The sequence below is a fragment of the Salvelinus alpinus genome, chromosome 1 (assembly GCF_045679555.1).
Source record: "Salvelinus alpinus chromosome 1, SLU_Salpinus.1, whole genome shotgun sequence".
Lineage (NCBI taxonomy): Eukaryota > Metazoa > Chordata > Actinopteri > Salmoniformes > Salmonidae > Salvelinus > Salvelinus alpinus.
The window spans coordinates 76,790,237-76,807,650 of NC_092086.1; the positions used below are offsets into that span (position 1 = coordinate 76,790,237).

The following is a 17,414-nucleotide window of genomic DNA, read 5'->3' on the forward strand; positions in this document are numbered from 1 at the left end:
ACTGAGACGGTTCAGACAAATTCAGGGCCGTTACATGCCCCCTCCCCTGGAAAAAGCCGACCATTGCCTTGGAAGACCCATCTTGGTCTGGGAAACCGAGAAAAGTATCCTCATCACTTTCCTCTTCAAAGATATCCAGGACCTTGCGGTGCTCAATCTCCTCCAATTCCTCAGCCGAGGGGTAACAGGCCTTATGGCGTGAGACATGGACAACGCGCATATCTTCACCTGTGTCCTCATTCATCACTCGGTAGTTCAGAGGGCCCATAAGCTCCACAAGCCTACAGTGGTTGCTCAATGATGCAGGACGTAGAGGTAATTTGTGGTTTAGTACGGTACCTTGCATCACTGCTTCATTGCCCCAGACCAGCGCAAGGCGGAGTTAGAGCACTGATTATGCTTTTAGGTCCTAAGGCGCTAATGTTTCTCTAACTGACAATGAATGGGCGACATAAACCAAATAGAAACTGATAATTGTGCAAAACTTTATTACACAACTTTATTTTAAATAACTGAATGATTAGGACGAAGAAGGTGATTGAATTTAGAACAATAGTGTAAGAATTGCTATTCCACACCCTGAAAAATACACATATTTTTTGGTTTTTACTCGTCAGTATTACTTACTAAACCTGTTGTTAGAATAAAAAGTGTAACAACAGGTTTAGTGTAAGAGAAATTATATTCTATGATATTCTTAAAATATGTGTTGACTGAATATCACATGCACCGAATAAAACAGGTGTAGACCTTACAGTGAAATGCTTACTTACGAGACCCTAACCAACAATACAGTTTTAAAAAATATACGGAGAAGAATAAGAAGTAAAAGTAACAAGTAATTAAAGAGCAGCAGTAAAATAACAATAGCAAGACTATATACAGGGGGTACCGGGTCAATGTGCGGGGGCACCGGTTAGTTGAAGTAATATGTACATGTATGTATAGTTATTAAAGTGACTATGCATAGATGATAACACAGAGTAGCAGCAGTGTAAAATATGGGGAGAGGGGGGGGGGGGCAATGCAAATAGTCTGGGTAGCCATTTGATTAGATGTTTATGAGTCTTATGGCTTGGGGATAGAAGCTGTTTAGAAGCCTCTTGGACCTCCGGTACCCCTTGCCGTGCGGTAGCAGAGAGAACAGTCTATGACTAGGGTGGCTGGAGTCTTTGACAATTTTTATGGCCTTCCTCTGACACCGCCTGGTATAGAGGTCCTGGATGGCAGGAAGCTTGGCCCTGGTGATGTACTGAGCCGTTCGCACTACCCTCTGTAGTGCCTTGCGGTCGGAGGCCGAGCAGTTGCCATACCAGGCAGTGATGCAACCAATCAGAATGCTCTCAAAGGTGCAGCTGTAGAACCTTCTGAGGATCTGAGGACCCATGCCAAATCATTTTAGTCTCCTGGGGGGGAATAGGTTTTGTTGTGCCCTCTACGACTGTCTTAGTGTGCTTGGACCATGTTAGTTTGTTGGTGATGTGGACACCAAGGAGCTTGAATCTCTCAACCTGCTCCACTACAGCCCCGTCGATGAGAATGGGGGCGTGCTCGGTCCTCTTTTTCCTGTGGTCCACAATAATTTCCTTTGTCTTGATCACGTTGAGGGAGAGGTTGTTGTCCTGGCACCACACGGGCCAGGTCTCTGACCTCCTCCCTATAGGCTGTCTCGTCGTTGTTGGTGATTAGGGCTACCACTGTGTCATCAGCAAACTTAATGATGGTGTTGGAGTCATGCCTGGCCGTGCAGTCATGAGTGAACAGGGAGTACAGGAGGGGTCGGAGCACACACCCCTGAGGGGCTCCTGTGTTGAGGATCAGTGTGGCGGATGTGTTGTTACCTACCCTTACCACCTGGGGGTGGCCCGTCAGGAAGTCCAGGATCCAGTTGCAGAGAGAGGTGTTTAGTCCCATGGTCCTTAGCTTATTGATGAGCTTTGAGGGTACTATGGTGTTGAACGCTGAGCTGTAGTCAATGAATAGCATTCTCACATAGGTGTTCCTTTTGTCCAGGTGGGAAAGGGCAGTGTGGAGTGCAATAGAGATTGCATCATCTGTGGATCTGTTGGGGTGGTATGCAAATTGGAGTGGGTCTAGAGTTTCTGGGATAATGGAGTTTATGTGAGCCATGGCCAGCCTTTCGAAGCACTTCATGGCTACAGACGTGAATGCTACGGGTCGGTAGTCATTTAGGCAGGTTACCTTAGTGTTCATGGACAAAGGCACTATGGTGGTCTGCTTAAAACATGTTGGTATTACAGACTAGAACAGGAAGAGGTTGAAAATGTCAGTGACGACAATTGCCAGTTGGTCAGTGCATGCTCGAAGTACACGTCCTGGTAATCTGTCTGGCCATGCGGCCTTGTGAATGTTGACCTGTTTTAAGGTCTTACTCACATCGGCTGCGGAGAGCGATCACACAGTCTTCCGTAAAAGCTGCTGCTCTCATGCATGTTTCAGTGTTATTTGCCTCAAAGCGAGCATAGAAGTAGTTTAGCTCATCTAGTAGGCTCGTGTCACTGGGCAGCTCTTGTCTGTGTTTCCCTTTGTAGTCTGTAATCGTTTGCAAGCCCTGCCACATTCGACAAGAGTCAGACACTTTGCAAGTTTGATCGTTCGTCAGAGGGCATAGCGGGATTTCTTCTAAGCTTCCGGGTTAGAGTCCCACTCCTTGAAAGTGCCAGCTCTAGCCTTTAGCTCAGTGCGGATATTGCCAGTATTCCATGGTTTCTGGTTGGGGTATGTACTTACGGTCACTTTAGGGGACGACGTCATCGATGCACTTATTGATGAAGCCAATGACTGATGTGGTGTACTGCTCAATCCCATCGGATTTCAGTCTGTGCTGGCAAAACAGTCCTGTAGCTTAGCATCTGCTTCATCTGACCACTTTTTTATTGATCTAGTCACTAGTGCTCTGGGTGAGCGTTTTCATGTTTGCTTATTGCGGAATACAGCTCATTCAATGCTGTCTTAGTGCCAGCCTCTGACTGTGGTGGTATGTAAACAGCTTCAAAGAATACAGATGAAAACTCTAGGTAAATAGTGTGGTCTACAGCTTATCATGAGATACTCTACCTCAGTCGAGCAATAGCTCGAGACTTCCTTAGATGTCGTGCACCAGCTGTTATTTACAAAAATACATAGTACAAAAATACAAAAATACCCTTGTCTTACCATACGCCGCTGTTCTATCCTGCCGGTACAGCGTATATCCAGCCAGCTGAATGTTGATAGTGTCGTCTTTCAGCCACGACTCAGTGAAGCATAAGATATTACACTTTTGAATGTCCCATTGGTAGTTTAATCTCCCGCTTAGGTCATTGATTTTATTCTCCAAAGGTTGTACGTTTACTAGCAGAATGGAAGGAAGTGGGGGTTTATTCGATCGCCTACGAATTCTCAGTAGGCAGCCTGCCCTCTGGCCCCTTTTTCTCTCCCGAAGGGTGTGTGCTCAGCCCTCTCCTGTATTCCCTGTTCATCCACCATTGCGTGGCCATGCACGCCTCCAACTCAATCATCAAGTTTGCAGACGACACAGCAGTAGTGGGCCTGATCTCAACAACGACGAGACGGCCTACAGGGAGTCAGTGAGGGCACTCAGAGTGTGGTGTCAGGAAAACAACCTCTCAATCAACGTCAACAAAACAAAGGAGATGATCATGGACTTCAGGAAACAGCAGAGGGAGCACCACCTTATCCACATCGATGGGACAGCAGTGGAGAAGGTGAAAGGTTTTAAGTTCTTCAGCGTACACATCACAGACAAACTGAAAGGGTCCACCCACAGACAGTGTGGTGAAGAACCTCAGGAGGCTGAAGAATTTTGGTTTGTCACCAAAAACCCTCACACACTTTTACAGATGCACAATCGAGAGCATCTTGTCAGGCTGTATCACAGCCTTGTATGGCACTGCACTGCCCTCAACTGCAAAGCTCTCCAGAGAGTGGTGCGGTCTGTACAACACATCACCAGGGGCAAACTACCTGCCCTCCATGACACCTACAGCACCCGATATCACAGGAAGGCCAATAAGATCATCAAGGACAATAATCACACAAGCCACTGCCCGTTCACACCGCTATCATCCAGAAGGCAAGATCAGTACAGGTGCATCAAAGCTGGGACAGGGAGATTGAAAAACAGCTTCTATCTCAAGGTCATCAGACTGCTAAACATTGAGACCCAATCACTGGCCACTTTAATAAATGGATCACTAGTCACTTTAAACAATGGCACTTTAAATATTGCCATTTTAATAATGTTTACTTAATCTTACATTACTCATATCACATGTATTACTGTATTTTATACCATCTACTGCACCTTGCCTATGCCGCTCGGCTATTGCACGCTCTTCACCCGCCGGTCCGACTAGCATCACTACTCTGGACGATATGTGAACAACTACAAATACCTAGGTGTCTGGTTAGACTGTAAACTGTCCTTCCAGACTCACATTAAGCATCTCCAATCGGCTTCTTATTTCGCAATAAAGACTCCTTCACTCATGCTGCTAAACATACCCTCGTAAAACTGACTATCCTACCAATCCTTGACTTCTGCGATGTCATTTACAAAACAGCCTCCAACACTCTACTCAGCAAATTGGATGTAGTCTAACACAATGCCATCCGTTTTGTCACCAAAGCCCCATATACTACCCACCACTGCGACCTGTATGCTCTCGTTGGCTGGCCCTCGCTTCATATTCGTTACCAAACCCACTGGCTCCAGGTCATCTATAAGTCTTTGCTAGGTAAAGCCCCGCCTTATCTCAGCTCACTGGTCACCATACCAACACCCACCCATAGCACACGCTCCAGCAGGTATATTTCACTGGTCATCCCCAAAGCCTACTCCTGCTTTGGCCACCTTTCCTTCCAGTTCTCTGCTGCCAATGACTGGAACGAATTGAAAAAAATCACTGAAGCTGGAGACTCATTTCTCCCTCACTAACTTTAAGCATCAGCTGTCAGAGCAGCTTACAGATCACTGCACCTGTACACAGCCCATCTGTAAATAGCCCACCGTACTACCTCATCCCATATTGTTATTTATTTTTGCTATTTTGCACCCCAGTATCTCTACTTGCACATCATCATCTGCACATCTATTACTCCAGTGTTAATGCTAAATTGTAATTATTTCACCACTATGGCCTATTTAGTGACTTACCTCCCTAATCTTACTACATTTGCACACACTGTATATAGATTTTTATATTGTGTTATTGACTGTATGTTTGTTTATGTGTAAATCTGTTGTTTGTGTCGCACTGCTTGGCTTTATCTTGGCCAGGTCGCAGTTGTAAATGAGAACTTGTTCTCAACTGGCCTACCTGGTTTAATAAAGGTGAAAAATATATATATATATAAGCAAGGGATGTCTGCTAAATAATCAAGTTCATGGCACAGGCATATAGCCTCGGCACCTACATGACGCTGAGTGACTCACTCATTCATAGCTTTAGATCAAAATAAATAAGTATCAACATTCTTTCTGATAGTCTTAAATAAAGTTTTGGTTATCCTGACCTGGACACTATGTACAGTATTATAATAGCCTATTATGGGCTATTAGCAGGACAATAGACTCTTGCCAACACCTCTCTGTATTTTGAAACTTTGTGCAAGGCAATTGATCAGCATTAAAAACTTTGTGGATGGGGCCTCCCGAGTGGCAATGTGGTCAAAGACACTGAATCACAGTGCAAACTGTGTTGCTACTGATGCTGGTTTGATACCCGTGCCAGCCGCGACCGGGAGACCCATGAGGCGAAGGGGGACTTTTGGTTTCTCTCCCTTTAAAAACCGAAATAAATATTTCTAAATAACAAACTGCCTTTATTTACAAATGAATAAGAATGTCTCACCCCATGTTCAAGATTGGCCTTTTTCCTCGCTCACTTTAGGTTATTTGAAAACGTTATCATCTCCAAAATATCATTCTTTTTTAAACAAGCCATAGAAAGTTGGTTGCAATTTCAGTTTAATCAGAAAAGACAGAACAAATAATACACATATTTTGGTTAAACTCAAATATACTAATTGATAAAAAAAAACATTGGCTGTACTACATTTTCCATTCCTCCTGAAAGTCCTAATCTGCTCACTTAAATGACTAGAGATCCTGGTCATGGTGCTACAGTGTGTTGTTACAGCATAATCAAAGTGAGGACAACCGGTGATCTGCTGTATACTTATGGCCTATTGTAAGCTGAAAGTCACACCTTTCTAGTACTCCTCTCCCCGCCACAAACTCCACCGGAAAAAAACGCATGGTTGCCAAGAAAGCAGTTAGTTTTGCTAGATTGTGTGTTGAAGTCACTTTTAATTCTTAATTGATCTATCGTTTCTATCATGGGCCACTGTAATCGATGGGGGCTTAGGGTGGTACCATTCTGCTCATCTGAGGAAGATGCACATGGATCAGATTCAAACTTTGAAGACCGAGATCAAGTCATTGAAGGCAGAACAGCAGAAAGAGAAACATTGTATTAGGGCAGAGGTACGGGCAACAGCTGATGCATTAGGCGGCATTGGCGGAGAGCCAGGTGGAGAATGAGGGCGAGGAAGGAGATGGAGTCACAATCCATGCCAGACACACCTGTGAGCTCTGGAACTCCACCGCTGACAGGCAGAGTCAACATACGTGGCGGGTTCGTCAGGTTGTCGGTTCACCCTGACATTTCCATTCCTCTTCTGACAACAGAACTTGACCAACTGCTCACCAAGCACAGCGAGGGCCATCCGGACCAGTAGGCTGTTCTGCTATTCCAAGGATGTGCAACTGAAGAGAGATACCACGAGTGGACACAGAATACCAACAGGGATGGATCCCGAGGCAAATGTGGCTTACCAGTGAACCTCTCTATATCAAGGCACAAGGCGAGACTCAGATGCAGACACAGGAGGCAGATAGTTGGAGTCTTACAATGTTTAATAATCCAAAGGGGTAGGCAAGAGAATGGTCAAGGACAGGCAAAAAGGTCAAAACCAGATCATGGATCTGGCTCTGGACCAATGCATCAGCTGTTGCCCGTATGTCTGCCTTTATATAATGTTTCTCTTTCTGCTGTTCTGCCTTCAATGACTCGATCTCGGTCTTCAAAGTTTGAATCTGATCCATGATCCAGGAGGTACAGAGTGGCAGACAGGCTCGTGGTCAAGGCAGGCAGAATGGTCAGGCAGGCAGGTATAGAGTCCAGAAACAGGCAAGGGTCAAAACCGGGAGGACGAGAAAAAAGGAGAATAGCAAAAGCAGTACGGGAGAAACACGCTAGTTGACTTGACTAAACATACAAGACGAACTGGCACAGAGAGACATGAAACACAGGGATAAATGCAATGGGGAAAATAAGCGACACCTGGAGGGGGTGGAGACAATCACAGGAACAGGTGAAACAGATCAGGGCGTGACACCCTAGTGTTCATCATTAATACTGTGTCTCAGAAGTTTCTGTCCATGACTGATGCAACCTGAAAAAGCATTAAAGACAGAGTTAAGGAGTACTTGCGGTCACTGAGAAAGTCTGGACATGACCCGTTCTCCCTTATGTAAGGAATTAGGCACTTTACCATGTTTACTACAGTATGTACTGTAGGCTATGTTTACTTGTCAGACTGCACAGTAGCATAATAAACAAATGCAGGCATATTTCTTCATCAGCCTCTTTATGCTTTCGTTAATAAAATAATGACAAAAATACTCTTTCAAAATGCAGATGTTTATTTTGTTATGGATCCAGAACGAATTACTATGGGAATAAATATCACTGAATGACAGAAATATTGGAACAAAGTAGGCTAATGATGGTAAACAAATTGTTGGTTACTGGAAAATACTCTTTCAAAATTAATGGAAGAGACAGAATTCAGAGGTCAAGACAGCGCTACTCTGAGATGAGCATGGGGACTGGTCTTGATAAATCAACACGATTTTTATTTTCACTGAATCTCCGTTTGGGTATTGGTTAGACTACAATTAGGGTGTGGAAATGTTATGCGCTTAGTACTGTAGCCTACTCCCGACCGTCATGTTCTACAGCGCCATATTTTCCTAACGGAAACCCTGAGGGTTTCATTTTTTGTTTTTCTTGGAATAGAAACAGTATAATATTAATCCAATTAAATAAGCTACACTTCTTAAAATCAATCCCATATACTATGTTCTTACAAAAAAAGTTTAAATTCTCTAGTGCCCTCGGGTGGTCAAACTAGCACTAATGGTAACAATGGCTGACAATTAAATAACCATAGAGTGCCATAGAATTCTCCGGGAGCCTGCAAGGTGTACTGCAGTATGACAACGTTTACAGGAAGAACCACTGTATATGGTCCTTGCAATTTAGGAGTGAGCTTGGCTGAGAAGAATTGTTCAGCTTTTGAGTATGGATGAGAGCGAAGCCACACCCGATCACTAACCTGGAACTGCATGTCTTGTCTCTTCTTATCATAATTTCTCTTATGCTTGAGATGTGCCTTGATCATGTTCTTTGAGACAAGAGCTCTCAAGTCGTGAAGATGGCCTACCTAGTTATAGCATGCAGAGTCTGGAGTAATCTGCTGGGGCTGTAGCACCATATCCAAGGGTTCTCAGTGGTGATGACTCAGGTTCAGCTCTGCATGGGTGACTCCAGTGGACTCTTGCACAGCAGAATTCAGGGCAAATCGAAACCCGTGAAGGTGTTTGTCCCAGTGTTTGTGCTGGGTCCCAACATAGGAAGCAACCATTGTCTTCAAGGTTCGATTAACCCTCTCGGTGAGGTTCGTCTGTGGGTGATAGGCCGTGGTCAACATCTGTCTCAGGTTCCATCTTTGGCGGGTCTCAAAGAGATCAGAGACAAATTGGGAACCTCGGTCCAGCGAGTCAGGATCTCTTTCGTGAGGATGTTAGAGACGGTCCTAGCTGTAGCCTGATGAAGGGCAAAGAGCTCCACCCACTTGGCATATTAATCAACAAAAACAAGCATGTACACATTCTGTTTGGAGCTTCTAGGAAATGGACCCATCAAATCCACACCCAACATTTCCCAAGGTCGGGTAACCACAGTTTGCTGCAACTTACCAGAAGTCTTTTTTCCTTTTTGTTTGTACATTTGACAAACCTGACATTTTCAGATGTGTAACTTCACATCCATGCTCAGATGTGGCCAGTATAGTAATGCTTGCAACCGCTTGTAGGTTTTGAACCTGCCGTAATGACTAGCTAACGGGTCTTCATGGAAATGTTGCAGCAGTTGAAGGCGTAGAGGTTCAGGTATGTACATTTGGTAGAGTGTTCTGTGAGGTCGCTGTACAACTCGGTAGACTTTGTCTTCAATGATGGTCAGCTTTGTGGTAGGATTGACCATCTTTTCTCCATCTTCCAGGATAGTCTGGTACAAAGCCTGTACTTCTGGATCATCCTGTTGGGCCTTCCATATGGCCTCATGAGAGATGGGAAAGTCAGTTTTGGGTGAGTCTTGATGCTAGACAGGACAGTAGCACATGTACAGTGGTTCATCCTTAAAAAGTTGAAGTGTACTGCGGCGAAGCTTGCATGGTGCTGCAGAGTTTTATGGCATGTTATTTAAGTGTGAACCACTGGTACCATTAATGCTAGTTAGTGCTAGTTTGACCACCAGAGGGCATCTTTGAGAAGCATTTGATAGCCTTCAATAGTGGCTGTACTAGAGATTATTTTTTTTTTTTTGTAAGAACACATGCTGTCAATACTCCTCAAGGAAATGTTGGAGGACATTTATTTGAGTGGGAATGTACTAATCTTTGAAGTTGATTGCTTGTTGAACTATACAGCAGTGGGTGGCAGGTAGAGAGGCCGGCCAGCAACGGGAGAGTTGTTGTTTCGAATCCCAGGTTGTTGACAGGAAAAATCTGGTGGGAGTGGGTGGAAAATCAGATGATTGCTGGTATTATTGTCCTGACCTAGTCACCATCTCCTGCCGTTGTGCCTTTGAGCAAGGCACTTAATACCTAAACTGCTCCAGGGGCGCTGCACTGTGGTTAATCCTGTTCTCCAACCTCTCCTTGGGTATGTGTGTAGGTGTGCATCTCGGGGGGAGGGGGGACTCAGTGAAGAGTCACCAAATCATTAGATAATCCTCTGGCTTGTTGACTAAAGTGATGGTGTGACATTTGACACGCATTTAGTTCACAAATTTCCAACAAATTCTAAACGGTGCTTCAGCATTTTAGGGAGTGGCACGGGCTTACGCATCACATGCCATTCTGTTCCCAGTGACTCCCTAAATAATATGATTATTTGTATATTTGTACTGACTGTTTATTTATATTTGTGCTGACTGTTTCCTTTTTGTTCTCTGCAAGGGTTCCACAAAGACAAGAGGTAGGCCTTGCACTGCACTCTTCTCAAATAGTGTTCAAAGCACAAAGGCAATCAATACATCAGCCATGAGGTGAATTGTGTCTTGTTTGCATTTTTCTTGTACTGAACCCACATTTTTGTTGGGCTCCTCTCAGAAAAAAACATACATTTCACTGTCTTCTTGGAAAATAAATCCTTGATAGTTGAAAAAGAATAAAGAGAGAGAAAACAAAACGTGTCTGTTGACAGGACATATTGGAGATGTCGAAACACGAGGACACCTCTCTTTGGTTTGGCAGATACCTTGCCTGTCACTTGCTGGTGGGATGAAAAGCATCACAGGTGAGGCACATTGTTCTTGGTAAATAGCTTGTCAGTCCGCCATTACACTTCCTCAAAATAAAAGTGGAACAGGGATGGGAAACTCCAGTCCTCAGGGGCCTGATTTGTGGTGTCACACTTTTGCCCCAGCTAACACACCTCCAACTAATCAACACATTTTCATTTGCGAATGCAATTAGTTTAATCAGCTGAGTTTGCTACAGATGGGGAAAAAGTATGACACCACTCCAGTTCCTGATGTGGAACATACAGCGCCTCATTTAAATATAGCCTACAATATCACTATATTTCCATGTCTCATTCAAATTAAGTTGTCACAGCTTTTGTCAAAATTGAGTTTTGGTAGCAGGTTAAGGAGAACTTATACAGCAAGTTAGGATAATTAATGTAGCAGGTTAGGATAATTAGGTAAAGGTTAGGGTTAGTTTTTTTTTTAAACATCCACTTTGGACATCAATTTCACAAAAGCTGTATCCCATCTACACATGACCATAAAAAGGGGATACATTTTAAGGCTTGCTTGCAGAAGTCCCTTCTTGTATAGTAGCTCACTGCTGAACTCGCTCCCCTTCACACTTTGACTGTTTTTAGGTCAAGGTGCTATTCCTGGTGCTTCTGCTTTTTGAAGAATAAAAAATGTTTCAAAGACTAGTTTCCGGATCTTTGCAGAATTTCAGTGCTTTGCACTGTCAGGAGTGAGCTTTTGAGTGAAGAGCAGGTGTAAAGTAAAAGCTGAAATGTGTGTTCTGGTAAGAACTCCTGAAAGTGGCTGGCTGTTTCTCTTTGGATCTGCACTAGCAAAGCTCAAGGTCATACTTTTCAGATCACATCTGTGGTTTGCAACCATGTTTTGCTCTCTCTGTACCACATTCTAAAACCCCTTGTTTATGATCTGTAGAAATGGTTTCATCTGAATGTACTCCAACCAACCATAGTAATGTTTAGTGTACTTTGTTCTTTGTTCTTACTTTACATTCACCCCCAACTTGAGTAGGCCTAGTTCTAGCTGAACTTATCTGAGTGTATTGATGGTGAGCAGGCTACGGTGGCCCTTAGGTGCACCCATGGCCCAAACAGCAAACTAAGGCCTATTTAATACACTATCTCCCTTTGAGGTGGAATAACTCCTGTGACACGGTCACATTTTGATTGAGGTTATGGTTGAATAACTCTGGCTCTTTGTTCAGTCCACTGTACCAGCAGTGAATGCTTTTAAGGGTAAACTGTAATGTCAGGAAAGGCTATCTTTTTCTGAGTGCTCCTCCACTTTTCGGAGGCTGGCTTATAGGTTATAAGAGACACTGATGTAGCTGTCACAACGCTAACTTGATATCAAGATTCAGAGAACTCCTTTGCTCGCAACTGTCATATTTACAGTATTTTATATTTCAATATTTTTTATTTATCTTTTATCCAAATTCTTGGTAACAAAGTTACAATAATAATGTTCTATTAAAATGGTCAAATAATGTATGTTTTTGTTAATTGTCCAAAAAAGTCAAATAAAATGGTCAAACATAGCAAATAGCAAACAAGTGTTATTTTCTGTGTTTTGCAGTGCCACCCACAATCATCAACTTGTCGAAGGACATCGTGGTCAACGAAGGCTCCAACGTCACCCTGATGTGCCAAGCCAGTGGCAAACCAGAACCCTCGCTCACCTGGAAACTCCTCTCTCCCTCAGGTAAGACAAAACCTACAAGCCTCTCACCTCAATTACTTGTTTAATTACATTCCCGCTCTTTCTCTCTTGCTCTTTCTTTCTCACACTCTCTCGCTCATTCCCCAGCCCCCTCCACACACACACACACACACACACACACACACACACACACACACACACACACACACACACACACACACACACACACACACACACACACACACACACACACACACACACACACACACACACACACACACACACACACACACACACACACACACACACACACACACCCTCCCTCTCTCTCAACTATCCCCAGTCTGTCACCTTGACATTAGGTAACCCCAATGACACTTGGTGAACTGCATCCTTTTCCTTTATGAGTATCTCATTATCTGTCTACTACCTGTTCCCTAATCACCATTACCCACTAATGATATGTATAGAAATACATTGCTGTCAATTCATTTGGGATAATTAATTGGAGAAATGTAATGTTTTGGAGGCAGGTTCATGAATGATGGAATACATTTCAGAATCATTTGCATATTGTGAGCGTTGTTGCAAAGAGAAACATGTCACGGTTGACATCGAGTAGATTTAAAGCACTGTGCTCAAACATACCACTATCTTGTCAAGAGGACAGAAAACCACAAAATAGTCTGCCTATCTATGAGTCTATGCTTCACTTAATCAGGCGAGAGGAAGCTTGCATTTGTAATGAGCTACATTTCACGTAGATGTTATTGCGCAACAGTTTCCTCCCCTCTCTCTCTCAATCTCTCCTTTTTTTGTCACTACAAGGACCGCAGAATTTAAATGTTAATACGACAAGGATGTGACTGGCCCTGTCTTTTAGGAGATAAGTGGCGAATTGCTTTGATAGGGCTCTATTTTCCACGCACTCCAGGATTCTTCTCGACTGGGGGGAGCCATAATTGGGCCCAGTGACTGAAAAAGAGAAACTGTCACTTGTTGTGCCAGTACCCCCTGAAAACATTGAAGACGTATGCACATTTACGCAATTATCGCCTCCTTCGGTGTCTACACTTTATAGAATGGCTAAAGCAGTTAGTCTTTGAGCTATATCACTTGGCATCAAACAGGTTGATGTGCATGCAGCCAGTTGGAGGGACGGGTGGGGATGTACATACAGTGCTTTCATCCAAATTGTAATTAATAACTTCACCATGCTCAAAGGGATATTCAATGTCTGCTTTTTTATTTATACCCATCTACCAATAGGTGCCCTTCTTTGCGAAGCATTAGAAAACCTCCCTGATCTTTATAGTTGAATCTGTGTCTGAAATTCACTGCTCAACTGAGGGACCTTACAGCTAATTGTATGTGTGGGGTACTAAGAGGAGGTACTTATTAAAAAATCATGTTAAACACTATTATTGCACACAGAGTGAATTCATGCAAGTTATTATGTGATTTGTTAAGCAAATGTTTACTCCTGAACTTATTTAGGCTTGCCATAACAAAGGGATTGAATACGTATTGACTCAAGACATTTCAGCTTTTCATTTTTTATTAATTTGTAAAAATGTCTAAAAACATAATTATGGGGTGTTGTGTGTAGGACAGTGACACAAAATCTAAATTTTATCCATTTTAAATGCAGGCTGTAACGTAACAAAATGTGGAAAAAGTCTAGGGGTGTGAATACTTTCTGAAGGCACTGTATATGAACTGAGTACATTCTGATGTGTCACAGTATATGCCATCGTTGTAACGTCTGCTTCCAACTCACACTCTCAAACACGTAGATCCCCTGAACGCAGCTCACTCTCCAGATCCCAATCACCTGAATTCCTATCACCTGTTCACACACCTGTATGTCATTATCATACACTATTTAGTTCAGTTCTTTGCACCCCATCATTGGGAGGTATTGTTTGTTTTGTGATGCACTTCTATTGGGAGCTCTGTTTTTCCACGTAATTTAACACCCCTGTCTATGATAGTTTTCGCCTGCCTCACTAATAACGCCTGTACTTTAGCCTATCAGATTTCCTGTTATCAACCTATTTCCTGATCTCCTGGATGACGTTACTAGCCTTTTCCCTGCCTGTACTGTTGCCTTTTTGGACCCCCTGTGTATGACCTTCTGCCTGCCCCTGGAACCAGCTACCTGGCTCCTCCTGTGGTCCTTTACAATAAACACCTGCTGCACCCTGTGCTTGAAACCAGCTCTCTGTCTCCCTTCGTGTTCATTATAATCATATTTATTTTGTTGATGTTAATGCTTTGATTAGTGATTACCTCTTTCCACGTTTCATAGTTTCCTTCCAGGTTAGGAGCAGTTAATCAGGTTTTATGATGGAAAATAACAATGACATTGCCAGACCCAAAATAGATTCCCACTAAGTATTTGACGTCAGACGACGTCTTTTGGACGTCTTTTTTTGGGTGGTCCTGACCCGCCTTGAAATCCTAACCAATCATAGACATCCGCAGACATCCTGACGGCCTATATTTGGCCCAAACATAGACGTTCAGATTTGGTCCGGTCCGGACTGGCCTTGATTTAGCTCAAGCATAGACGTCTATAATTGGTTTAGATTTAGTCCTTTTCGGACCGGACCAAATCTGAACCAATCGTAGACATCTATGTTTCACAAGTTTGGACAGTACGGTACAGTGCAGTAGAGCACAGCAGAGTACAGTACATTACAGTGCACAGTAAAATGTAGAGTACAGCACATTACAGTACAATACAGTAGAGCAGTGACAGGCTCTCAGTTTAATAAATTCAGGTGGTAACAGTGAATACTTTATAGCTCATTACGGCTGTTATCCCAGAGGCAGGTTTTACGTTTTGTATCTACATGAGTTCTCCCCCAATTTCCCCCCTGGGTGTAGGCCTTCTCTACTGAATGCTGTATATGAGGTCATTCTAATGCTTGTGAACCATACTGTAACTGCACTAGATTGTTACTGCATTATATCCGCGTTTGGCATGCACTGATGAGAGACATTATGTTCATGCCACACATTATAATCATCATTATTCAAAAACTGTCTCAATCAACATTACGGCGTTCAACTTGTAGAATTGACTATCTAGCTATACATGTAGTCTGTTGCCTGGGTAACAGTACGAGGACACTCTTAGGTATTCTTTTAGAATCAGAACCATAGCATTTTAAAGTACCTTCCGATGTTTTCCCTTTTAATAGCATGTATTACTTCCATATTTCCCAGTGTCTAGTGATTACTAGTCCTCACAAGCCCTTTTTGTGTGTAAGTGGTCCTGTGTGGTCCCATGTGGTTCAGTTGGTAGATAATGGTGCTTGCAATGCCAGGGTTGTGGGTTTGATTCTAACCAGTACAAAAAATGACAAATGTATGCCCCCGCTACTGTAAGTTGCCCTGCTGAAATGTAAAAGTGCACATATCCCAATACAGAATCCTTTGGAAATAATGACAGCTGTTGTGTTTCTCTCCCACACGTCTACATTTCATACCTGACATTGTGTGCTCTTAAGATACAGGATACTGAACGTTATGAGTGTTACACCTTTAACAAAATCTGAATCTAAATAGAATATAAAAGAGGGCACGGACTTGTTCCTGAGTGCACGAGATAGTGACTGCATTAACTTTTTATTTAACCTTTACACCAATATTACACATGGCTGGATTTTCTTTGTTTTCTTTTAAAGTATTATGTTTATCCTTAACCACTGATTCCTCGTCTGGTCTCTTCTCTGCACCTTGGTCCAACCTCACCATGTCACAGCAAGCTTCTGTCTCAACATGGACCCATGGACTCATGCGCGATGGCTGCTGCCTCTACTGTGGCGCTCTCGGCCATCTCCGTTCTACATGCCCAGAGATGACGGGAAATGCTGGGGATCGCCAGGACAATGGGAGACCCTGCTGAGCTGTGCAGTTACACCCCAGCTACCCGATCACCGTCTGACACTACCCGCAACCATCCATTGGGACAACCGTCAGCACCACATTCAAGCCTTTGTGGACTCCGGGGCTCTGACTTCGCCAGAGAATTACAAATCCCCTGCATGAAATGTCCCATCCCTCTACAGATTCAAGCCCTCGATGGATGCCCTATTGGCTCCGGCCAGGTGGGATATCAGTCCAAGCCCATTCAACTGCAGGTTGGGGTGAACCACTCAGAGACTCTTAGTTTTCTTTTGATCACTGCTGCCGAGAACCCCCTTATCCTAGGGTACCCCTGGCTAGTGCTACATAACACACTATTCTCCCGGTCCACGGAACACCTACTAGATTGGAGTAAGAACTGCCAGACTAAATGCCTAATATCCCCATCAAGAGCCTCGCCCTGTTGCCCGGCATGCATTGAAAACCAAGACTTTTCCGCTCTTCCTCCCGAGTACTATACCTCCGGTCAGGCCTTCAGTAAGAGGCAATCCACCACCCTACCTCCTCATCGTCCATACGACTGCGCCATAGAACTTCTACCCAGCTCCACCCCTCTCCGGGGCTGTCTGTACTCCCTCTCGACCCCTGAAGCAGCAGTCATGGACAATTACATCCGGGAGTCGCTGGAGGCAGGTTTCATTCGCTCCTCCACATCCCTAGCTGGTGCAGGCTTCTTCTTCATGGGAAAGAAGGATGGAGGTCTGCGTCCCTGCATCGATTAGAGGGCTGAACAGGATTATGATTAAGAATCGTTACCCCCTACCCCTGATGTCCGCCGCCTTGGAGTTGGCCCATGGGGCCCAATTCTTCACCAAACTGGACCACCGCAACGCTTACAATCTGGTGAGGATCAGGGAGGGAGATGAATGGAAGACTGCCTTTAACACCCCGAGTGGCCACTATGAATATTTAGTCATGCCCTTCGGATTATCAAACTCACCGGCAGTCTTCCGAGCATTGGTCAATGACACGCTTAGGAATATGTTGAATCGGTTCGTCTTTGTTTACCTCAACAACATCCTGATCTTCTCCAAGACCCATCCGGAACACATCCTGCACGTCCGCAAGTCCTGAGATGCCTCCTGCAGAGTCAACTATACATCAAGATAGAGAAGTGTGAGTTCCATGTATCCCAAGTTTCTTTCCTCTACCGCCAGCATCCAA

General features: G+C 43.9%; 1 protein-coding gene across 3 annotated transcripts in view; it reads left to right on the forward strand.

Annotated features, from left to right (window-relative positions):
- LOC139552360 (opioid-binding protein/cell adhesion molecule-like) overlaps window positions 1-17,414 on the forward strand; it is a 557,470-nt gene that overhangs the window by 501,916 nt on the left and 38,140 nt on the right. For all 3 annotated transcript variants that reach the window (XM_071364145.1, XM_071364069.1, XM_071364226.1), the window contains one exon: window positions 12,231-12,356. In XM_071364145.1, the coding sequence (XP_071220246.1) occupies window positions 12,231-12,356 (126 nt within the window). The remainder of the gene's footprint in view (window positions 1-12,230; window positions 12,357-17,414) is intronic.